This window comes from Corvus cornix, chromosome 1, assembly GCF_000738735.6.
Source record: "Corvus cornix cornix isolate S_Up_H32 chromosome 1, ASM73873v5, whole genome shotgun sequence".
NCBI classification, from domain to species: Eukaryota; Metazoa; Chordata; class Aves; order Passeriformes; family Corvidae; genus Corvus; species Corvus cornix.
In genome coordinates this window covers 67132384-67157038 of record NC_046332.1, presented here as the reverse complement: position 1 = coordinate 67157038, position 24655 = coordinate 67132384, and the positions used below count along the sequence as shown (strand labels likewise).

At 41.1% G+C, this 24655-nt stretch overlaps 1 protein-coding gene across 7 annotated transcripts in view; it reads left to right on the top strand.

Annotated features, from left to right (window-relative positions):
- Positions 1-24655, top strand: part of KLF12 (Kruppel like factor 12) — a 236074-nt gene that overhangs the window by 151365 nt on the left and 60054 nt on the right. For 6 of the 7 annotated variants that reach the window (XM_039548681.1, XM_039548400.1, XM_039548559.1 and 3 more), the window contains 2 exons: positions 9423-9558; positions 21857-21916. In XM_039548681.1, the coding sequence (XP_039404615.1) occupies positions 9423-9558; positions 21857-21916 (196 nt within the window). The remainder of the gene's footprint in view (positions 1-9422; positions 9559-21856; positions 21917-24655) is intronic. The other variant, XM_039548631.1, reaches the window with a different exon arrangement.

Genomic DNA, 24655 nt, shown 5'->3' with positions numbered 1-24655 from the left:
TGAGAGTTTTTACTTTAGCTACAATTATTTTGTTGCTATGCACAAAAATCTTTTGTGGCTGTACATATTCCAGCCTGTCTGCCTCCACCCTACTGCCCCCCGAATGTTGAAGCTCTCTCCTCATGTTGGTTGGTTCAGCTGGAAGAAATGCTAGTGGTCCTGGGAAAGCGGGAACAGGTTGGCAATGGCTGGCCAGGAAGAGAAGCAGGCAGAGGAGAGGCTTTTGTTCAGGGATGTGTGTGCTCCTGGAGATGGTGCACCTTATTTAAGAACTGGAGGAAACAGTAATTCTTGCCGGAATGGAGAGTTAAAACAGAGGCTGTAAGATATGCTGTGGTATTTGAAACCGAGGAGGCTGATTTAAGACAAAATGGATTAGGTTAACTATGGGGACTTCCCTGAACAGACTTCTACTTAAATTTCCAGAAAAGTACTTTCTAGGGATTTACTAGTGACATGCTTAGATTTTTTCACTGTAGAAGCAAATGCTCTTTTAAGATTCATCAACATGATTTGAGATCATGTACATTTTCAACTAGGAGGAATTTGAGGAAGGGAATGAGGTAGATGCATATTGCAACTTGATTTGTGAAGCCCAGCATAAGCGGGATGAGTAAATTTATTTTGACATATCCTGAGCCCCCCCTGCACCTTTTGGAGGCTGTTGGTTCCTTGTCTTCCACGCCAAGAATGCCTCTGGCCCTTCAGTTCTGTATTCTCACCAGGGCTGAGCTTTGATCTGGTTGCTTTTATCCCACAAATTTGGATCCAGCAGAAACACATGCCTAAAACTTCTCATTTATTTTATCTCTGCCTTGGGTTTTATTGTGCCTTGGGCCAACCTGCTGGAAACTTGATGTCTAAAATATTTCTGGATTGTTCCAGTGTGTAAGTTGCAGTCTGCTACCATCGTGTAGTAGTTTTGCAGTATTTTATTTAATATTAAATATATTCTGTCCTTATTGTTTTCCTTGTTTACTTTTGGTGATAGAGTATTTGTATACTGGAGGTTCAGCGAGATATAAATCTCAGTAGTCTTAGTAGTTTCTTTTTTTCGTTGATGAGGTCTCCTGGCATTGAAATAGCTTAGAAAGAGAAAAGTCCTTTGTTTAAAAAATGGGTTTGTATGTTTATGTATACAACCCAATGACAGAGATGCTTAAATATGTGCATATATTACATCCATGCAATCCCTCTCTCTTCTGTATTTCTCCATACAGCTATTCTTTTAAGAGGTTTATGGCAAAGTATTTGACTGTTGAAATGATTTTAAATATTGCCTTTGATTGGATCATAGCAATTAATATTCTCTGGTAGATTAGTTACACTGTGCATTCAGTGCCAGTTCCCATTCTCTGTGAACCATAACCACGCTAGGTGCAGTTAACTGCTCAAGCCATATAGTCCCATAAAATCTCAATAAAATCTGAAAACTGTGGAGTATGGGTAATCTTGCTATAAATTGTAATAAAAATTACCCCTGTAGACTCTATATTCTGACCATTATGTTCATGGATACTGCTGCTTTGTACATAAAGTTTTATGAAATAAATCGACCAACTCTGCTGCCCCTACCAGGCACCAAGCTGTTTTGATCAAAAATCTGATAGGTGCACTCAGAGCATTTCTCCGATGCATAAAGCATTTGTAATGAACTTTAAATAGGAAGAAAAATGCAGTATATGTGCTTCATATAGTATGAACCAGCTTAGGAGAAGGAAATTGTGAATACCATCATTCACATGCATTTGGTAGGTCTGTAAAGACAGGATTTTGTTTCCTAGAACACATTAAATAAACCTGAGTACAACACAGTCTCTGAGGTCATAATTTTAAGTAGCTCCTGTACATCTGCATCTGGAAGTGTTGCTTCCACCATTAAAAATGTGTAGTGATGTCTGTTGCAATCTTTTTTGATGCTTTCCTGCTGAGCAGGTCTGCACTGGTGTCCTGCTCTCTAAAAAAAATTCCAAGAAGAGGGATGTTAATTTGTTTCAGACATCAAGCTATGGTGTGAGGCTGCACCTCTGCAGTTTTAAAGGCTATTTTCCATGAGTAAGCAAGAAGGATGGGGATGAATTTTTCCCTCTGCTTGGTGTTCGATCTGCCCAGATGCATTTATTATCAGAGACATTTGAGACAGTTTCAGTTTAAGAAAGAGTGGAAGACTTGCTCTTGGCCTGCAGCTTTCTTCTTGCAATATTTTAGGTACTGAGCTATGCTGCATGCTAAAATTAAGAGTCCAAAGTTGTGCTTTAGACACTGCAGTATTCATAACTCCAGTGTTTCTGATGCTGGCAGATTAATAGCGTATTGTGCTAAAACATGAGTGCCATGCAGTTTTCTTAGCCATATTTTCTGTTTCCATCCTTCTGGGAGTTTGGCAGCAAATGTTCGTTTTTTACTTCAGTCCTTCATGCTCTGCAGATGCAGGGACACATGTAACAGCAGTACTAATGAGATTCTTGTAAATGTTAATTTTGGCATGTGGGGTAGTAGTTGGTTTTCCATCCCTAATGGAAGTAAGTGCAAAGCAGCATTGCTTACAGCTGGAGATAATCTATAACCTGTTGTATGCCAGCATGGACTGAAAGCAACTGGAGAGGAGTTTATTGGAAACAGCAAACGTGACCCTTTCTGGCTTATTTGAGGCACCTCATGTTTCTGCTTCATTTAAACTTCATCACAATAAAAATCTGCAGCTGCGTTTCCAAGACCAAACCCATCACCCAGGCATGGATCAGAACTGGCAAGGCCAGAGGGCCCTCCCCACCATCCAGGTTGATGTCTCAGCTAGCACAGGTCTTGATGCCGCTGCCCACTGCAGAGCCTTGTAACCCTGCTTCTGACAGACAGGTTCTAGTGGGTAAATGGCAGGACCACTTGCAAATCCCATAGTGAACGATCATTTTGATTAGCAGGTTAATAAGGGATCCTTCAGAGAAAGCAGGGTTGGGAGTTTAAAACGTGAAACAAAAGCAAGCAAACTCTGAATTTGTAAATACTTTCAAAAAGCAGGAGCAGATTTTTAATTATTTTAAGAGAGTAACTAACGGTGATTCAGTTTTTATTGTGGTGTGGTGTATCGGCAGACCTACGTGTGTGTAAGTTTACAAAGTTATTAGATGAGAAGTTAAGTTAATGCAGAAAACTGAGGTTTTAAGCTGAAGTGAGACAGAGGCTTCAGTATTTCAGGATGCTGAAATTTTCTCTCTTCTTTCACACCAGCAAGCATCATCTCATAAAGAGTCATTCTGACATCAGTTAATTACTATGTGGCTTAGCTATAAAAGAGAGGCAAAACTCCTAATGGTTACTTAGTTTTCTCCTGCTCTTAAATATTTCATTCATCTTTAGCCCAAGGGGCTCATATTTGCGTTTAAATCAAAGATAGGATGCAGACATAAAATTACTTCTAGTGGGTCTTCATGAGCCTACTGATGGGGATGAGTTTTCATCCCTTTCACTCACAGGAAATTTGACTAGGGAAAGTAAATCAGGTTGCAGTAACTGAGAACTGCCAGTGGTGACAGCAGTGTGGTGGTGTATGGCCCTTTTCATGCCACCTGCAGGCATCCAGATGCAGGATTTCTGACAGCGCTTGGCTTTGTCTAACCAGATCAGAGCACTTGAGATGTGTATCCCTGATTAATCACTGAAAAGAAGCAAAGGTATTAGGACATACCTGGCCAAAGCCCAAATATGACAGACAGGGGGAGGAAATTTACCTACCATCTTAGTATCAGCAGCACATGTGTGAGAAGTGGGAGGAAGTGTGCTGGGCTCTTGTTAGCCTGGAGTGATTTAAATCCACAGTCCCTTCCTTCCCAAGAGTTGCCAGAATGTGGGCAGGAGCACGAATTTAGAGAGTGAAGAAAAAAGGTACCTTAATGGTGTGGCTGTGTGCTCAGGTTATTCCCCTGGGGAGGTGGAGACTTGATCCCGTTCCTAGGGGTTCATCTGCCCTTAGCAACCAACAGGCTGGATTCTTCCCAGAGAGTGTGCTTCTCTGACATGGCTAATCCTGTACCACGTCATAACCAAGGCAGCCGTGTGCCAAAAAGCACAAATTCATGCAGTGCTCATTAGAAAGCTCCTATGCAAGTTTAAATCTCTTCCAGCGTTGTAGAACAGGCAGTTTTGTGCTCAGAAGCAGGATCAGGTATAGTCTGACCCCACAGCCAGAATAAATTTTAAAGCCCCAAACTGTTCAGTTTGACAGAAATAGAAGCAAGCTTATATCTGATCCAGATCAGGCTTTTTCCTACTGGCAACTGGCAGCTGGCAGATACAATATTAATGATGATAGACTTAAGTTGTGTAGTATTTACTGGCTGGTACGTGCCTTATGTGAGACCCATTTGCACATCTTCCCTTAAAACAAGTGCAGGAAGTGAATTCACTTGTAGTGCCCAGAGGGAAACTCCTTTTTGGTACAGTTTCGCAAAGGGGTATTGAGAAGTGATTGCATGTATTTGTGTACATCATGAGCAATTTTCTCTACTTTCTGTAGCAAAAAAGGATCATTGTTTCTTGAGGCTAACACGGATGGGAAGCAATGTGGCTGCTTACAGCCTTCAGCACTTGCAGACGTTCTTAAATAACTCCCCTGGCTCACCAGTCTATTCAGCATGGAGAGCTAACAGCTTGCTTCTGTAGCTCCTGTGCGCTCATTCAATGGCACCTTTATCCCCTGAAAGCAGCAGTCTCTGACTGGTTTCTTTTTTCTTGCCTCACCTTAACCTTATTCACACTTCACAAAACCACCAGGTAGCTCTGTTGGACAAATTTTGCCTTTCAAGAGGCGTAGCAAGGGCAAGAAAACCAGTTCAGGCATAGGGCTTGAGCTTTGTTAATTAATATGTCTGCCTGTGTTTGTGAGGACTCAATTCAGTGACCAAGACAAGTGCCTTCTGGACCCATGGTCCTAAGTTCAAGGAAAAGCTTGGTTGTTAGGGCAAGGTACAGCATGAAGGGAGGTTAAAATGCATGTTTAATGGGTTTTCTTCCACCTTGCTTGCCAATTGCATACTGTTACTCCCTTGTCCTCCACCTTTTTTATCTCATTTGCTAAACTATCTCTTGCCTGCATCTCTTCATCCTCTCCTGTTTGATGTTCGTTAGGCCAGTAATTACCTCTAATTCAGTGCTTATGAACTGAGGCTGGTATTTATAAACCTTGGTGCCAGAAATTCGACAGTTGTTCTTAGATGTCCAAGAGAAAGTCAAAGCTGTTGACATAAGTAGGAGTCATGAACTCCTAATGTATAACAGTCCTGTGCTACAGTTTGCACACTGCAGAGCGGTGAGAAGGAGATATCTGTTAGGCTTTCGGCCAGTTCGTTATTCACATGGATCATTTCAGGGAGGAGAATAGCTTTAAAGGCTGTTTTCCCCCAGCAGCTGCAGCTATGCTGATGAGAAAACAGGGCAGTTTACACCAGCTGGCAGCAGCAAAGCTCAGCCTCCTGGTCAGTCACCTCAGGTCCCCAGCACCTTGGCCACCCAAGTCTTCAGGCTGGAAGGAAGTGACAAATGAAAAGAGAGACGAAAAAGGGTGTATATGTAGGCTGACATAAAAAGCAAGGGATTAATCTCTAGAACATTGTTTTAGTCAGTTACAGTCTTCAGTTCCGTTTACTGCAAATACATAATAGCGCATGAACTACCTGCCTTTGAATTTACCCACTGATAGATTTCCATTCCTCACCTTTTTGTCCTCTCTGTGCTCATGTGTGGCAGCACCTCATGATGTGGTCAAACATTGGTGTCTGATGGGGCAGACTGTACCCAGTGGGCTAAATTGTCCCTGGGTGCAGAAGTACAGCCCTATTAGCAACTTCGTGTCTGTGCTAGAAGTGTACAGAGTAGGACTTACCAAGCGGAAACAAGGAGAAGGTAGTTAAGAGCTTTCATCCTAGCACATTCCTGCAGTAATCTAAAATCAATACCAAATGTCATAGGAGATTCAGTAATACCTTAAGAGCCAGCAATCTGCAATAATAATGAAACATGTCATATTAAGGACAAAGGTACATAAGATTCGTCATATACATTTATACCATCTTTTTTTTGTAGGTGTATTCACACTTAAGTGATCAGAATTCACATATAAGAACTGTATTACAGACTAAGTTATGTAGCAACTTTTCATCATTTCAAGTTAGGTTTAGTTTCTGAGGCAGCTACTTAAAACCTCTGCTGTGGTGCAAGTCAGATTAAACCTCAGTTAAGATACACAGTTTTTTGTTACAATTTTTAATTTTGTGGACAGATAATTCATTAGCTTTCACAAATGCATCACCTATAGCACATTTAAATATTGCACTGAGACAAGCATAACTTTTTGTAATGAGATTCACTTTAAGGCAAAAAAAAAGCTTTTCTCAGAGGGTAGTAAGGCACTGGAACAGGTTGCTCAGAGAAGTTGTGGATATCCCATCCCTCAAAGTGTTCAAGGTCAGGTTTGATGGGGCTCTGAGCAGCCAGGCCTAGTGGCTGGCATCTCTGCTCATGGCAGGGGGGCTGGAACCAGATGATCTTTAAGGTCCCTACAAACCTAAGCCTTTCTATGATTCCATGAAAAAACTCAAGAATTACTGAAATACATCGTAATAACGTCATTCTTTTAAGAAGGAACATTAGGCAACAAAGCAGAAGTAGCGCTTCTTTCCAGATAGTTTTCTGTGGCTGACTAGATGAGCTGACTAGATGGTTCAGTTGCTTTTAAGTAAGATACTAGATTATCCCTAGTTCTCAGGTTGAGGTTGCACATTGAATACCATCATGTGTAAGTTGTGATTTTAAGAAGTGCAGTCAGAATGGTGCTCATTCTGCCTAAAATAATTAAATGTTTTGAACAAGTTCTAAGTTGTTTTGTTTGTCTCATGTTAGCCGTGGTTCGCCGTCAACAGCCTTTGCTTTGTTAAGCAAAAGGTGTTTACCATACATGAAGAAATAATAAGCAGTCCAAACGTAGCCAGCATTACTGAGGCACCTAACCTGTGCCTGTAGAAAGCTAATGGAAGTAGTATTGGCCAACTATAAATGCACTGTGGTTCCAGAAGGGGTTGTTCCATCAGCTTACTGAACATATATTAACAATATTTTCCTTAGAAAATTCTGTAACATGAAAACCTCAGCTGAAGGTTAGTTTATAATCAGTGTTCTTTTACTCACAGGTGGTTTGCAGCTAAGACATAAATTAAAATTTAAGACCAACTTTCCCTAGATTCATCATTCATTTGTGGAGTGATTTCTTTTCAAGAGCCGAGCTATTCATAAGTGCTAGTTACGGCTGCACAGCTCCTGAAGTATCTGCAGCCCTCCCATTTCTCACTGTAACTTTTCTAGTCCCTTTTCTAGTCGGTGAACACTGTAACATAAGAAAGATGGCATAATGGCAGATTTAACTATAACTTTTGGAGCTGCTCCCTAGCTGTGGGCCTACTGAACCATTCATGATCTGTAAAGGGAGCCTGTGATGCTCATTGTCCAGGTCTGTGGTTAGCCAAAGCTGAGTCGGAATTTATACCTTTCTCAAAAATCATGTTACAAGAGCCAGAGGAAAGTGTCCTGTCTCTGACAGTGCAGCATAGGAGAGCACAAGCTAACCAACTGCAGCACTATCCCAAGTCACACTTGTGCTCCATGTTTCCCCTCTGTGCCCATCTCTTGGTTCCCTCCCCCTACCCTGCTAAGTTGTGCTTTTTTCCCTTGGAGAGCAGCAGCCAGCATATAAGGAAGGCAGGTCACAGGCCTTTCTGATCTCCTCTCCTTTCTTGTCTCTTTTTGGCAGAAGACCTAGCTCTGGTGGGTAGACCTGGCCGTCTGCCAGGTGCACACCCAGCTGCTCTCACTCCTCCTCCACAGAACAGGGGGAAAGAGACTGCAAGAGCTCAGGGGTCAAGATAAAGGCGGGGAGATCACTTACCAATTACCCTTACAGACAAATAGGACTCAGTGTGGGGAAAAGTAATTTTTTGCTAATTAAAGTAGATTAGGATGGTGAGAACCACCATCCCCAGCCCTCTTTTCCAGGACTCAACTTTACTGCTTAATTCCCAGCTCTTCTCCCTCTCCCATCCTGGGGGGATGGGGACTGGGGCTGTGGTTAGTCCATAATGGTTCCTCTGCTGCTCTTTCTCCTCACACTGTTCCCTTGCTCCATTATGGGTTCCCTGTAGATAGTAGTTCCCATCAGGACAGTCTGTCTCCTCCAGGGACTGCCCCATTATGAAGAACCTTCTCCCCTCCATCTCCTCGTACACTGGTGTCTGCAGAGCTGTTTCACAGGATCACAGAATTGTTACTGTTGGAAGGGACTTCTGGAGATCAACCAGTCCAACCCCCTTGCCAAGGCAGGGTCACCTAGAGCAGGTTACACAGGAACACGTCCAGGAGGGTTTTGAATGTCTCCAGAGAGGGAGGCTCCACAATCTCCCTGTGCAGCCTGTTCCCGTGCTCCGGCACCCTCAGTGTAAAGTGTTTCTCACACTTATTTCCCTCACTCCTCTCTTGGCCAGTTGTTTTGCCTTTTCTTTTAAGCCTGTTTTCCCTGAGATGCCCTCACTGTCTGCAGTGCTCAGCTGTGCCCTGCAGTGGGTCGGCTGGAGCGAATGGAACCATCTGTGTCCAGCATGGGGCAGCCCTGGATGCTCCTCATAGAAGTCCCTGCAGCTGTCCCTGCCAGCACCTGGGCACTTGCTCCATTGCCATGCAGTATGGATACTGTAAGCTGTGCACAGGTAAAACAATCCTGCAGTTCCTGATCTTCATTTTAAGTAAGACCCGAAACTATGTGACTTTTCAAAAAAATTTGTTAGTCCCCCCGACACTGGTCACATCAACGTTGATTGTGTGAGGTTACGTGTAATGTGGAGTGAAGAATCCTTCAGAGGGTGACAGTGGTGTTGAATTGCGTCCGAAATCAAGTGACTGGGGTTTTAGATGCCTAAATTTTAGTTGAGAGGAATGACATGGGTTCCATCCTGATACCTCATAGTGAGCAATCAGAATCAAAGATTGCTCCTGAAATTTTGCTGTCAAATGTACCCTTGAGCATTCTGTGTTTTACAGAGCAGATGTAACCCTTTCCCTTTGCTTTCTGAAGTCAGGCAGCATAAGTTACTTGAGGGTAAACTGGGCTTTTGTTGGATGTGGTATGTGCAGTTGTATTTTGGTACCGCTGAGTGCACTGGTGTAGCCTCTGTGAATTCGCAGACCTGCATGCCCCTGGAAGTGCTCACATCCAGCTGTGGCCCCACTGGGTGGCTTTGCCCACCTATGAGCCGATTTAGGAAGCTCAGCTCAAGCGCTGCTCTCCAGCCAGAGCAGGCGGATGTTTTGTGCGCCCTGTTGTTGTTCTGGGACAAGATTAATTTCAGCACGCTCATATTAATCCATTATATGTCTCTTTCCAGCACAAATGGACCCCCGAGGCCTATCTCCCAGACAAATTAAAAGTGACAGTGATGATGACGACCTGCCAAATGTGACCTTAGATAGCGTTAATGAAACTGGATCTACAGCGCTCTCCATAGCCAGAGCAGTACAAGAGTAAGTATCACATTCCCAGAGCAAGATGAGTGTTGCTGAGGTGTTCCCAGGCTGACGGAGGTGCTGGTGCTGCAGGGGTGTCCTCCTGCTCGCGGGTTGCATACCTGCCAGCACCTCTTCCGTGGACCTTGGTTCCCTTTAGGAACAGATGACTGTATCTCTTGTCTCTTTCTCATTCTCTTTTTCCTTCTTTCTCTCTGCCCTCATCATTAGGTCAAGTTTCAAACTGAAATTGTTTCTTCCCCTTTTTTTACTTGGAAAGCTTGGAGGGGTTTTATATCTTCTCCAAAGGGAGACCGGGTTGGATTGCCACTCAAAAACATGTATTTTTTTCTTGACTGAAAGCAGCATCAGGAAGTTGATTCTAGTTGCAGTCAGATAGGAGTTAGAAACATTTCTCCTGAAGGACAGTGTCTTTGGAAGGAAATTACTGAGGGGCTTTGAACAGTTTTTCCATTGCTGTTATTTTTTTGTGTACTTTTGCTAACTGGGCGGACAAATAATTTCTTAATTTAGTGCCTGCACTGCTTGTTTGAAAAGAAAGAAACAGTTTATCATGAACATTAGTAATTCTCTAGATGCATGAGCTTGTTCAGTCACCGTAGCAGCTGGAAGGGAACCAACTGTGAGGTAAATAAGTATTAATATCCCCATTTATAGGTGAGGAGAATGAGGTTATGCGTAAAGGTCACCCTGTAGGTCTGAAGCAGAGCTGGAAATAGAACTAGAGCCTCCAGGCACTGAAGCCTGTGCTAGACCCACAGAACACGTTACTTTATCTGAGAGGTTCAAAATATGGACATTGTGGACATTACTAAATAAGAATGGGTATAATAAAGGCCGTTAGACATTGCTATTGTATAAATTATTATAGATGCATTTTACATGTCTTAATATGGTATCTAAAAATGTTTTGCTTTGTTTTCCTGGACATCAAAACCTAAAAGAGCTGACGTTTCTAAGCCATGTTTGGGGAGGGACAGCCTTTGGTTTTTTGGTTTGTTTTTTTTTGCCTTTTTACCAGACATGTACTAGCTCATCTTCTGGCCAACCACAGTAATTGTGAACCTCAAACCGATACTTTCCTTAAGCAGAGAGAGAGGTCTTTATGGGCAAGGCAAGGTTCTGTGATTAGCAGGCTCCTTTTCTATTGTGATAAAGGAGGGGAAGGTTTCTTTACCAGTGAGGCTTGATGGACAGATCCCATATGTATTTTCAATTTTCTAGTCACACCACCAGGCCCTGAAGTGCTAAGTATTTTTTTCTCAATTTATAGCACACATAATAAGCCAGAAAAATAACATGTCATGATTTTGTGCTAAATGGTTTGTCTAATTACTGAAAAAAGGAGCTATGGAGCACAAGCAAATAATTCTAATACATGACTAGGCAGGCAGATACTGTTCTCTGTGATGGATACTGCTTGAACGCTTAGAAAATTGGTCAAACCACAGAAAGGTTTTTTTAGCTTTTGTACAGTGTATTCCACAGTTTGTGAAGGTAAATATGTTGAGTATTACTTGGCTGGCTCTGGAGCTCAAGAATTAAATTAAGAAATTTAATAATATAACATCAACTCATTCTTGTTACAGGTTTTATTTAAACAGTAATATGTTAGTTTATTTCAAAAGCCCCATTAGGAAAATCTAATTTGACTGTGATCTGCAATTTGTCATCTTTACTTCATTCACAGTCACAGACACCACACATACAGCTGCTGAGTTGAAAAAGAATGTTGGCACTTCATGCCGACTTCACTCAATCTATTTCTTACTTGGTCTGCAATATTGTGCCCTACAGGCAGGCTCTATTTTGATTTTAGGCATCTAATATGTACCTTAATGTTAGATGTTTAGCAAAGCACTGAAAAAGTGCTCTCATTCCACTGAAAAAGAAGCTCTCATTGTACATGCCCTTGTTGCAGAGAGGAAAGTGCCTCTGAAGCCTTCCAACGGGAGATCCTGCGTGCTCAATTGAAGCATCTAAACTTAGCAGACAGGAATTTCCTCTGAGGACATGGAAAGGCACCTACTGTTCTGCTGAATAACCAGGCAGCATAGGGACATGCATAAAGACTGCTTCAGTAGTCAGTAAATCATAGGTCAAAGCTTCGTGCCTGAGGGAGGCGGGCTGGCCCTCGAGTCTGGACGACTGTCCCACAGAGCGTGTTCTTTTCTAAGTGAGCTTGTAAGCTCTTTCTGGTGAAGAGTTGCCCGAAAAATAACTTCTTGCATAGAGTGGCTGTGAAGTACACCACAGTACTTCCAAAGCAATGGCAGCATCCTTTTCTTCAGTAGTGATTGGTGTTGTACAGTCTTGTCTTTGTTCAGCACAATACCAGGCCAAGTTTGTAGATGCTTGGTAGCAGGTGCAAGACAACAGTTGACCTTCTTCTGGTTGTTTTTCAGACATGTTTTAAATTATTCTGCATAAGGTTTATTAATATATATATACATATATATATATTTGCCTACTGTCAACTATTCTCCGAGAGCAGTAAGGGGGTTCAGACTCTGGGGATTTCAGTATCTGGTGGTGGACATTTGCTTTGGGTTGATCCTGTACAGCCCCTCACACAGTGTGTGGGGCTGTGAGGGATTGCCTCAGTGCCTTGCCTTTCCTTGCCTCCTGCCTTTCCCTGTGTGCTGTCTGTGGGGCTCAGGATTCATCTTGCTTGTGTGGGCGTCTGTATCCATGGCAGTTACCTCACTCCCTGCACACGGGCCGGGTAGCAGTTGGCACATTCAATTTAATTTAGGGACAGAGAGAGAGACTTCAGCCTGTGAGCTCCTCTTCCTCTCTGTTGCCCTCAGGCAGTGCAGACAGCTGCCTGGGACACACGTCAGCACTGCAGATCCCTGGTGTGAGGTGAGGCTACGGCAATCCACAGCGCCTGATTGGGGAGCCACTGTGCCAGAAGCTGGGAGTGACAGGATCCTAGTGAATGCTCCCACATCTTCCCTTGCATCTCAGTCTGCCAGGTGTTAATCACAAGGAAATCAGTTTTTGGGGAGAAACTGTTGTTTTAATACAGCCATTTTTAAGCTTGTTGTTTTGGGAATGATGCTTACACAGCTGGGTCACAGGACAGTTTGGAATGCCTATTTGAAAGCTTTGCTTTTCATGTCCTCTTAAACTGGATAGCATCCACCTATGTTGCTGCTTTGTTTCAGGTCCACTGTGGTCTTACAAGAACAAAATTCTTAGGAATAAAAATTGTGATAATGAAACATTAAAAGCCACGTGTTTGGCATTAGTTCTTATTTACACAAACAGAATGTAATTTGCCTGTATATTTGTAAAGTGACCAAGTATGACTATTTTTTCTTAGGGAAATTACTTTCTTGCTGCAAGCATTATGTTGGCTGAGCTTCCAGACTTCTTTCTCAGTAGTTCTTTTGGAATGACTTCATAGTCCTCCTTCAGTTCAACAAACACTATCAATAATGTAAAGTTATAGATAAATAAAGTCATTATTTCAAGCAGGGTACTTTGGTGAAATTTCTTCCTGTGACAGTGCTGCTTTATGGCAGTTGCTCTGCCTTACAAAATATGGACTAAGAATAATTTATTAATCTCAGATAATATGCTCTGTCTGATAATAAATATTGCAGCATTATGTAGATTTCAGTGGGCTTTGCATTGTAAGCAGCATTTCATCCTTTCTGTGGTGTGTTTTACAAACTCATTTTGACATGTAACATCTAACAAAGAGCAGATTTGCTTCTGTATGCCTGACACCATTGATGCTTATTACACAGCAAAAATGGCATCATATATTCCAGGCCAAATCTCAAATACACTCCAGAAATCTTCATGAAGCCAAGGGAGGAGAAGGCATTAGTCAACCCCAGAAGACCAGTAAAACTTTCTTAGGGTCCCTCACAGAGGCAACATGCTGTTCCCTCAGCCTGGCAGCCTTTCCATCCCTAGGCAGAGCAGATGCAGCAGGCCTCAGGAGCCATCCCCATAGTACATAGTAATGCAAACCCTGAACAGAACATTCATCTCCTTATTTCCTGCACACTTGTGTGGTAAAATACGTTATTTTACAGCATGCAGCTCTTCCTCCCTGAATATGCATAACTTAAGATCTCCTACTTGCAGAGACTGAGGGCAGAAGCAGGAGAGGCAGAGGGTAATTTTTAGCATGAACTTTTGGCCAGTATGTTGGTAAAAATCCAAAGATGCAGAAATTCCTCTTTCTCTCTAGACTTTTTTTTCTCCTTAGGTGTTGTAGGTGGAGGAAACGCCTTTGATGGAACCATTTTTTCTTTCAAATGTCAAGGAAAAGAGGAACTGTGCATATAAACTGACGATGCTTCAGATAGTGTATTGTTTTTCTGGAGTAAGGGAGTGACAGAAATTTCAGAAAGGAAATCCTGTCTACTCGTAGTTATAGCTGCAGTTAATTCAGAGAGAGATGGGATTTGTCATTTGTATGTGACTTTTGTGACCTTTAACATGAACTCCTCTTTGTGCTGAGCTGGGTGCCTGGGAGTGCTTGTATGAAAATGAGGTTAGGCACCCTACCCCTGTTCTCTTTGGCTACTTTATGTGATTGATATATTGATGCTCATGTGATCATCTTACTTTATTTTTAAATTCTCTGGCATCTATTACTGCAGTACAATCGGAGTTAGTTTTGGATACAGCACTAGCAAAAAAGAAATTCCACAACAGACAGACAGCAAAGCCACCATACCAATGTGCTCTCTTAAATTAGTACATGCTTTTCAAGTCTGATTTTTTTTTCTGTAGATTTCTTTTTTTCTCCCTCCTCTTCACTGTAAATCAACTTCTGTGGTTTATTTTTATTTCTTCTGAAGTTTGTATCTTTGTTTCCATCAACCATTCATTTTCTGCACTGGTATAGTTTGTTTTCCTGCTTCAGTTGCAATCATTACTACTATTGTGCTATTCATTATTAACTTCCGCCTCATTTTTTTCTTCCACTTGCAGACAAAATACTTTGTCCCAAGTCTCCAAGAAACATAAGTGAGGGTGTTTCGGCAGTGCTTGTATGAACTTTGCTTCCCTCTTCTCAGGTACATCTACCCGCTGTGAAGGAGTGCTCATTTTAAAAGTGGCACACAATTGGATGGTGATTTTACAGATGGAGAATTGGCTAGTACTCATCCAGAATTCCTCAATAAAGGGTTTTTTTTCACTGGAGAACGCTAATTGGTTTAAAGTGAAATTGTGGGACTCTATCAATTTCAATTTTACTTGTCTCTGAAGAATACCCAAGTCTGGGATGCATTTTTCCACTGCAGCAAGACTTTAGAGAAGGTTGCATAGTTGCTGCAGTTGGAGGGAAATTGGACCACACACTCAGAAAGAACTGTCTATGGGCCTCTGACCTCCCCACAGGCTGTAACATGGTGAGGCTTCTCCTTGGCCTCCTCCAGAGTTCTACAAACTGAACTGACTTGCTAAACAATGGGAGGCATTTATGCAGATACGTAAGCAAAAGACACTGGTGACATGGAGCCCTGCAAGACATCTGTATTATGGTTGGTGTCCCCACTGTGGTGTTATTTCAGGGATGTTTCTGTTCTAGTTTTGTTTTATTTTTGTCAGCAGTCTCAAATAAGTATCCTGTGTCAGAAAAGAACAGGTTTCTGCAGTGAAAGTGTTGCTGGGATGGAAGTTGGCTACTGACCCAAGGGCACTGCGGAGTGTGCTGTGTCTCAGCTACCTTAGGCAACCTTTGGGCACTGCTGGACTGTCCGGTTTGGACATAACCTTGCAGCAATCTAGAAGTTAGGCTCAGGTTTTTTGTATTTCTTTAGTGGATAGATGCTTCTAGGTCCAATCATCTTACCAGTTATGATCATCTGCCTTTCAAAAGGTATCTGTCTTCCCCAGCAGCTGTAAAGAAACCCGGACAAGTGGTTTAGGGAGAGTGATAAAACTTAACACTGCTGAAGTTATATATGAGAAAACCCCCTCTGTGTTATTTTCTAAGGCTATGGTGGCAGTCTGTGACTTGAGAAGAAGCTGAACTAGTACATCTAAACTTTGGCCCGCTGCAGCTACTACAGGTGTGATTTCTCCTGCCTGCGTGCACTCCCTACTTGCAGTTCAGACAGCTTGCTGAAGAAGTGTTGACTTCTTCTACATTGTGTTTATATGGCATTTTATGAAGTTCGTGCTAGCAGAATCTGAATTCTCAGAAACATCTGTTTGTATATAAAAATGAATGGGTGTAAAGCTGTATTAAGGACTTCTACTTCAAGAGCTTGAAAGACCTATATACTTTTGGGAATTGCTCTTTAGGCAGTAAGTTTGAACCTTGGATTTCAATAATCCAGTAAACTCATATTATTCTAAAAAGGTTTTGGTTTTTTTAATATGTGATATTTGACAAAAGAAAAGTTCAGTAACCTGACAGGCAGTAAAATCAAAGGATGCCATCCTGTGCATGCACTAGGATTTTTGGTTTGAAAATTTTCTGCTATATGTCCCAGGGCCTTTTGTCAGGATAACAGATTTCTCATCAGCCAATGATCATTAGAAACAAGGGCTAGTTAAATGGCAACTAAGTCAAAAACAGCTTCTACAGAGAAATTAACATCACTGCCTGCTTTGAAAGGACTGTATTGCTTAAATGGAAGTGTATCAGGAGACAGGAGTATTGTCAAATTGTTCCCTGAAGAAAACTAATTTGAAAATAAGAGTGTTTTTAGCTTGGTCTACACAAAATCATGTCTTCCTGTCTCCTCTCTAAGAATAAGTTTCCATGATTGTTGAATAGGTGATTCTAGAGCTTTTACCACACCATTGCTAGGAGTAATATTTTCCTTTTGAGAGAAATACTTAAATTAAGTGCATAATAAGCTCAGAGAACTGAGGAATCCTGGTTCTGTTAAAGTCCAAAGGAGTTTTGCCATTAACTTTTTTTGGTCTAATGATTAGTCCTGAAACTAACAGAAGTCTGGATGCTAAAAAAAAGTAACTCTACCCTTAGGCAGTTTGGGGGACCAGTATCTCACAGTCAAAGAGTTACTTGTAACATGTATTCATTCATTGATACCTTCTGTATGTCTTTTTCACTTCTTTTATCTATCCCACAGAAACTTTCAAAGATTTTGTTTCCCAGCTTCAGTTTAGTGTCTGTATTGAATTCACATATAAATGTCTTCTTAAACAGAAGTTAAATTTGTTAATTAATTTAAATTTTAGTCTAAGAAGTGCCGATTGTTTCAAGGTAGTTGTCAAACTTTGCCACTACTGGAATTCTACATTTCTAAACATGTTTACACAAACGTGCTTTGGAATAAAATGCCATGAAACAATAGCGTATGATTATCATTCATGTAGCATTTTTTATCTTTGGAGTGCTTTGGAAACATTAACTAATTAAATTGTGCAGGTCCCCTGTGTGTTCAAATATTATAATTATCCACAGGTTAGTGACTTGCTCAAGGCCATGCGGCAAAGCAGAGAATAAGTTGGGATCAGGTACGTCTGCCTCTTACTCCCATGCTTAATCCACTAAAATGTGTTGCTCCAGAGTGAAGCTTGAGTCATTAGTTGTTAGATATGTGAAATGCATTTTATGGATAGTGAATCAGGCATTCTGTAATTGCTTGAAGAGCATGGCACCGAAGAATGAATTATAAATAACCTTATGAATTACTGCTATCCAGTTAGCAGTTTATACACCTGTTTGGCATCTCTTTCCCCAGTGATTCGTCATTCACGTTTTTATGTTTTTTCTTTCTAAATCAGCACAGAAAGCAAGGGCAGAGCTCTGTGCCTTAAGAAACTTAGAGATATAGCAAATATTCATAGCTATGGGTTGGATAGCAGAACACTGCCAGAAAAAGCCACAATAAAACTACCTTGGTGAACTGCTACTTTGACTTACTGATAAGAAAAAGAAAGAGCATTGTCCTCTGCTGTCACTTGAGCCAAAATTACTTCTTGTTTCATTATCTCGATTAGATAAGTTTTTATCTTTCCTTTTCCATAAGGCAGTTCCTGTGATTTTGTGACAGACACACATGCAGCACAATTAAATCTTAGTAGCAGTGCTTACACTGATTTATGGAAATACTGTCCTGAGTGTTCAGGTCAATGCATGCAAGAACACAAAAGTTGTGTAGGTCACGGGTATGTAAACTGCATATAAAGGAGGAAACTATTAAGAGGGGAACGCTGTTTGGCAAGGCATAATTGAATGAGCGTGTAAATACAGGGATTTTTAAAAAAACCTACTTTTTTTTCCTTTCCATTTTCCTTTCTCCTGCATAATGGGAAAAGATTGTGGTAGGTTTTCCCATCTGTTAGTTCAGCCTCTTTGACTAGTGATTTCACCACAACCTCATTTCTCACAGCAAGTACTTTTTAGGCTGGAGATGAAAGAGGAGTGAATGGAAGTTCTTGGATGATGGATATGGAGAGAGTTTTTTTGTGCTGAGCCTGTGTGCCAAGGAGGTGTCACTGTCTTTGTGTATGTGACCTAGAACATGAGTGTTACTATTTTGAATACGTCACAGAAAGGATACTTGCAGCTTACAGCCACCACACAAAGGAAGTTACTCTAGTCAAAATAAAGGAATTGAAGGCTGAAACAAGGAGTAAAGCAGCATGATGGCTGATATTATAGCATCTAATCCTGAAGTAACGACAGTCTCAGGTTTCAGAGTCAAATTCTGCACCTCCATCGTGAGAGCAGTGACAAAAGATGTGTCGAGCATGAGGTTCTGGTCATACTTTTCTTTATTTACCCTTGTGAGATATCCTGAGTTGCCACAGGATAAAGTAGTGCAAGGAAATACGAAAGCTGAGGCAGGCAGAAAATAAGGAAGAGACCAGGGTGGATCAGAGGAGGCTGCAACAGCCAGAGCTCTCTGGTCTAGCCTGTGTTGCTAGCTTGGGGGGGGGGCATGGAGCAGGCTGACAGGCACTGGGGCCAGAGACTGCCCTAGAAAGTGCTCACCCTAAGGCCTGTATACAGTATCTGCTGCTGGCTGAAAAGCCCAGCATTGCAAACAGAGCCTGAAAAATAAATTAACCTGGGAATGACCAGAAGCTGACATCAGGCAGTAAAGGAAATACTTTATGTACTCATTAAAAGTCAGCAGTCCCAGTCTTGTCAAAATATGTCCCTCAATTATTTGCATGAGAAGTACAATATTTAGCATAATGCTGGGATAATGCACGATAAATCAGGGATGCACAATGCTGTCAGATGTCTGGTGACATAAAAGTCACCATGGTGTTTCTCTTAAGAACTGAGGACCACTGCTGTTTCTGGAATCAGTTGCTTGTCAGGGCCAAAGAGTAAAACCATTTATAAATAAATTCACAGGAGGAACTGGAATAGTGACCAAAATCTCAGTCATAAAAATTTCAAAAGCACAGAACCAGGGTAATGCTGTATAATAAATTGTTTGCTGAAAATTACTTGCCAAGCTGAACAGGTTGATTCCCTTTGCACTAAATTTTTCCACTTCAGAACTGCTTGCTGTCTGTATCACTACGTCATTTCTGAGATCCTTTGCCATTCCTAAAGCACAGTCAGAATAATAGAATGTGGTTTTCCTCCTGCTTGAGAGGAACTACAGTACATGCAGTTGTGTAACAGGTAATCCTTGTCAATATACTGCACAACATAGAGGTTGCACTATCCCCAAATGCTTGCAACACACATGAAGTACTGCAGGTACCCAGGACCAAGATGAGCCACAATAGCACAGGCAGTTGAGACAAGATGCAGATTTTCTGCTTTGGGGGAGGTCTGGTGGAGGTGGTGTGAGGTTCTGAAATAGGTGATTGGCTCCAGCAGTGTGTCAGAGCACCTGCACAAGGTATTAACACTCCCACAATATAGTCAACAAAGAGTTAAAGGCTTTGAAGTTCAACAGGCAGAGCAATCAGCTTCCTAGAGCTGTCTCTACTTATATCCTGGGTGGGTACTTGGTTGTGACTTGTCTCTGCTCTTTTTGGAGCTTGGGCTTCTGAACTGTAGTAGTTCATTAAAATAGTTCGGAAAAAAAAGAACAGCTCACGTTCCCAACTTTCCGTTGTGGAAATGAAGAGATCAGGTTCTGAGCTTACCTATTTCTACCTGTTGTAACACCCAGAGCATGCTATCCTCTTCCCACTGGCTATCTCTCTGTTTAAAAATGTGATAGGCAGCAGCAGCAGTGGTGCAGCCACCCACCTATGGCATAAAAGCCTAGTGGTTAGAGCACTACCTCAGGAAGCCAGATACTTACATTTGTATGCAAAAGATACCCAGGAGTGGTCATTTTCTTTTTTCTGCACTTATATTTTGGATTAGGAACTGACTATTACAGATTCCTTTTATGCCAATTGCATGGTCTGAGGTGTGTTTTAGACATTTTCATAGCACAGGTAAGCTTCAAGCTCCAGAGGCAAGGGTTAGGTATTTCTCTCCATGATTTCTGGGTTGGAGAAGAGGCTGGGTGGGAGGCCACAGCCCCTTGGCTTTCATGCCAAACAGAGAGTAGCATAGTAGGTTCTAGGTGTCAGTGAGATTGGTTGGATGATGCCTTGGGTGTCTTTTGCTTCAGTGCCTGGATACTGTAGATTCTAAACAGAGTTTTAGTTGTCTGTTAAATTTCACACTGTAAAAAATTCAGCATGCAAATACTTAACCTCAACAACTGTATTTTGGTCTGCCATATTACTTAGTTGTTCAAAAGGGAACTTTATGAAAAGGAGTGTACAAAATTTAGAGTTATGACTTCTGGGTAGTGTATTGCTGTTTATTCACTTGTGGGAATAAATGATTTTCCAATAAGACACGGAGATGATTGCAAATTAATTGACACGGAAGAGAACCGTCGGTGTTAATGGTTTACCAGTAACCATTTTGCCAGTGCATATTGCTTTCAGTTGAGGGCTAATGGGGCAGGGGAGATTTTGTCCCAGTGCTCTTTGATTAGGTACTGACACAGTTGTAAAATAAAATCTGTACCTATTTGATACTGCGGGACAAGTACCTGATACATATTTCTGAGAAGAAAAACACTCTACATGGAGAGTGAAAAAAGAGTGTGCAAAAAACCAAAACAGTATCAGGCAGTGATAGAGCTGATAGCCTAGACTTCAAAAATTCTTCACGTCATTTTGTCATCTGCATAGCATATTTCTGTCATGATTGGAAATTTAGTATCTAACAAATGGCAAAAACAGTATAGAAAAGCCAATAATTCCTGCACACTTGAAGCAAGGAAATGTGACAGGTTCAAAGTATGCAGTGCAAAATTTTGAGAGAAAATAGATTATTTGTAGGTTTCCAAGGGCCAGTGGAAAATGCAATTACATAAATCAAGCAAAGTTGTTCTGAAAATTTCCTTTTCACTTCCAACAATTACTATGCCAACCTGGCTATTTTAGTTGAGCATTATAAAAGATCCAAAACATTTTCAGTGCAAATGCATTCAACTGCTAGTGTGCTAGAACTTTTTTATTATTCATATTGCTATTCTAATATTTTTTGCTAGTTTCTTGGGCATTGGCCTCAGACTGCTTACACAGTGCATTTGAGGTCTCAACCACAGAGAGGACAAAAGGGGGTTATTCATGTTCTTGGCTTCCTCAGGTTTTTCTTTCTTTTCCCCTAACTTGGTGGAACTTTTTCCAAAAACCATCTGTATGATGCTTCTTGTTTGAGCACATGCAGTAGATCAGAATTTGTCAGTGAAAAGGAACACTTCACGTAGTCCAAATCTCAACCAGCAAAGGAGTTTATATAGCTATGGCACTGCATATTTGTGTTGTTCATTATTCAAAATAATATTTTAGGAGATTGTCTATTTTCCCTGGAGTCCCAGTTCTAAGTAAAAATGTTAAGGCCTAAGTTTTTCAGTGTTGTGTTGGGAATAATGTTACTTTTGCAGCAGAATTCTGGGAGCAGACATTCACTCCAGACACTATTTCCTCTTCATGCAATGTCTGCCTGCTGTAGATTCTCATTAGAGTTTACCTCTTTGTCACTGATTATTTTTTAATAAGAAAATATGATCCATCATGATCCAGAATTAGCACTGAGTGACATGTGGGCCCTTAAGCTTTGACTTTGCTCCCATGAAAATTAATCACAGAGCTCCTGATGTCTTGCTTATCATTAGCTGGGACGTCTACAGAGCAAATTCAGTTTGAGAAGAGTTTTGAGTGAATGGGAAAATCCTAAAGTGCCTTCCACACCAAGGCTATGTGCCTTACTTATTTGCAGTAAGTTCCTCAAGCTTGTCTAAGTCCCCTTCGATTATTTGGGGTAACTTAAAATTCCTAATTGTCTGTGTTCAATTTCCAGAGAGAGCATGTGGGGCTGTGCCAGGTCAGCTGTTAACCCTTTTCGTTTTTTCAACTCCAGGTATGAAGCATTTTATTGTGTATTATATAATGTTCTGTTTTATTGATTAAGTCTAGTAGCAGTGCTTTTCAGGTTTCTTTCCCTCTTTATGTCATGACTGGGGGATATGTGGGGCTAGGCAAGATCTGAAGTTGAGTATTGCAATTGCTTTTTTTATTTTGGGACTCAAAGGGTGGTGGGAAAGCTGCATTTTTTTTTTTTTTTTAACACATCCTGGTGTTTAAAATATCAGAATAGAAAATATCTTGTCTGATGTTTGATAATGTAGTTTAAAATGTTCAAAATAGCCTACTGAAACTGAGTAATGAAGTTAATGTGGATCAATGTAGCTCGTGTTACAATGGGTCATTGGCAGTTACCGTGAAGCAAAGCCGCAAATGTAGGAAGAGCTCTTTGCCAACATCTCCTTGCTTTTATTTGAAGGAGGGCAAAATTTGAAAACCTTACTGTGTACTGTGCCTGGTAGATGCCCTGCTTTCAGGTGCAGGGTTTAAATGCCAATCCAGTGCGGGGGTGACTGGGAGGCTGCAGCAAGTGTTGTCATGCCATGAGGGCCCTCAGGTTCAGCCCACTTGCCCAGGTAGAAGTGATGTCAAATGACGGATGTACCAAAGCTGGTAGGGTTCCTGGTTTTGTGACATTCATTGCTGTTGTTGCCTTAGTGGGTTTTAAAATAGTGTGCAGTGAAATGTGCACTCTCAGTGTGCTTGCATGTCCTCCTCTCTTCTATTGTTTATTTTGTGAGCCTCTCAAAAGATTACTTTGGAGTTGTGTTTATCATGGGGCAAGTGTAAACCCATCAACTCACTGCTTCATCTACTCTTAGTGACCTGTGTGCCCTCCTTCTGTGGAGTACAGAAGAAATACAACTTCACACATTCAGTATAAACAAATAAGTTGCAAAATAAATCAAATTCTTCACATTTATAAGTGCAGCTAAGCTTCATAATAAAATTAGGAAGAAGGCATGTTTTAAGAGCAATTACACTTTCAAATTGCTAATGAGTAGTCAAATACAGAAGTCATTCCTCAAGTCTACTATCTCCAATTTGCAGTTAATTACATTGCAACTGGTATATTTACATTAAAAATTTGCAGGATCTTATTACTCAAACATTTTCAAAGTAGCTGCAGGAGCAATTTCTCTGTTAGAGCTAATACAAAGCTTTTAAGGTTTCCTTGGCTATGAAATTGAAACGATACATTTATTTTTTTCAAATCCTTAGTATTTTCTTTGTTCTGATTGAATTATCAGTGCAACCTCAGAAATTGTTCTGAAGAGCCTACTAGTCTCTCAAAATGTTGTGTTTCTAAAATATATGCATATTTCAGATACAATTTTTAATGCAGGCTTCTTTAGCCTTCATTAAATTAACTATAGTATTCTGTGTATTGGATTCTATTCTGCAGGAAGCATTTTCAAGAAGGAAGCTTATGTTGTTCATTTTTTGCTCTTTTTCAATGTTGTCAGGATTTTGCTTTAAAAGTCACTCATGCATTTACGTGGAGAGTTTACACTTACCATAGTAATGAATATGAGATCCTGTTAATGAGGCCCCCTGAAAAACATGCATGGTTAGATGTAGATGAAGATGGCATAAGTCATCTCATGCAGCAATTCTAAACTGCTGAAAGTTAGTGTGCTCTGACTAGAGTGAGATGAGACTGAAAGGTAATATTTGGCAAGGCAAATAGGTTCTAATCAAAACAGAAATTCGGAAGAGAGCTCTTGGGTTTTTGCGGCTTTTTAAAATAAAGGACCAGATTGATCAAGAAGTCACATCTGTCAAACCTCATGTGGGCCATGTGGACCTGCCTGTAGATTGAAAGGTGGGAATGAGATCAATGAGATTAAATTAAAGTCAGTGCATTATTTGAAAGTATGAATTCTTATGGTGCACTTACAACTGCTGGCACTGCTAAGAGTCTTCCTCACTGCTGGTCCTGGTTCTTGGGGTATGGCACTGTTGGAATTTGGGAACAGTAAGTGCTTGTCAGAAGTGAATTCTGCTTCAATTAAATGCAGCTATATGAGTGGGTATATTTCATTTGAATTAAATTTCATGCTTACCCAGGTCTGGGTTTTTTTCAACTTTGTATTACTAAACTTACCTTTTTCCACTAAATCGAAAGAAAGTTATTCTTCCATAAAATTACACTCAGAATTATGGTATTCCACTTAAGAATGTACCGAAGCATTCTTTGTTACTTCAATTTCTTTGTGATGCTGGAGGAGCAGAGTTGATCACAAAGTCTTGAAGAAACATTTTTGTAGGGTTTTTTCCCTATTTTTTCTTACTGGGTTCATGAAATCTACTAAAAGTTGTAAGTTTTACCCAAAACCAATTCCACATGAATCCGCATGTGCCGACCTCTGTGGATGGCCAGAGGATGGGACTGTTGCTTCAGTTCATGCGCATCTAACTGTTCATTTGCTCTAAAATGTGGAGTGTTTTGTCCATACTGCCTCCTCTGATCTACTGGGGACAAAGTGATAATGTGTGTGAGTTTCATGTGTTAGGGGCACAATGTGCGTCTTCATCTTTGATGTCTTGCAAAGGGTACTGCTTTTGCTCTTGTGTAATCTCCCCCGATCTTCTTTTTAACACCTTGTCCACAGGCTCAGCGAGATGGGAGATGTTTGGCAGCTGGAGGACCCAGATGCCAGATTCTGGAATACAGCTTTCCTGCATTGGCACGTGGGTTCATGGCTGGCTTCTTGGCTTGCACCTCTGCTAA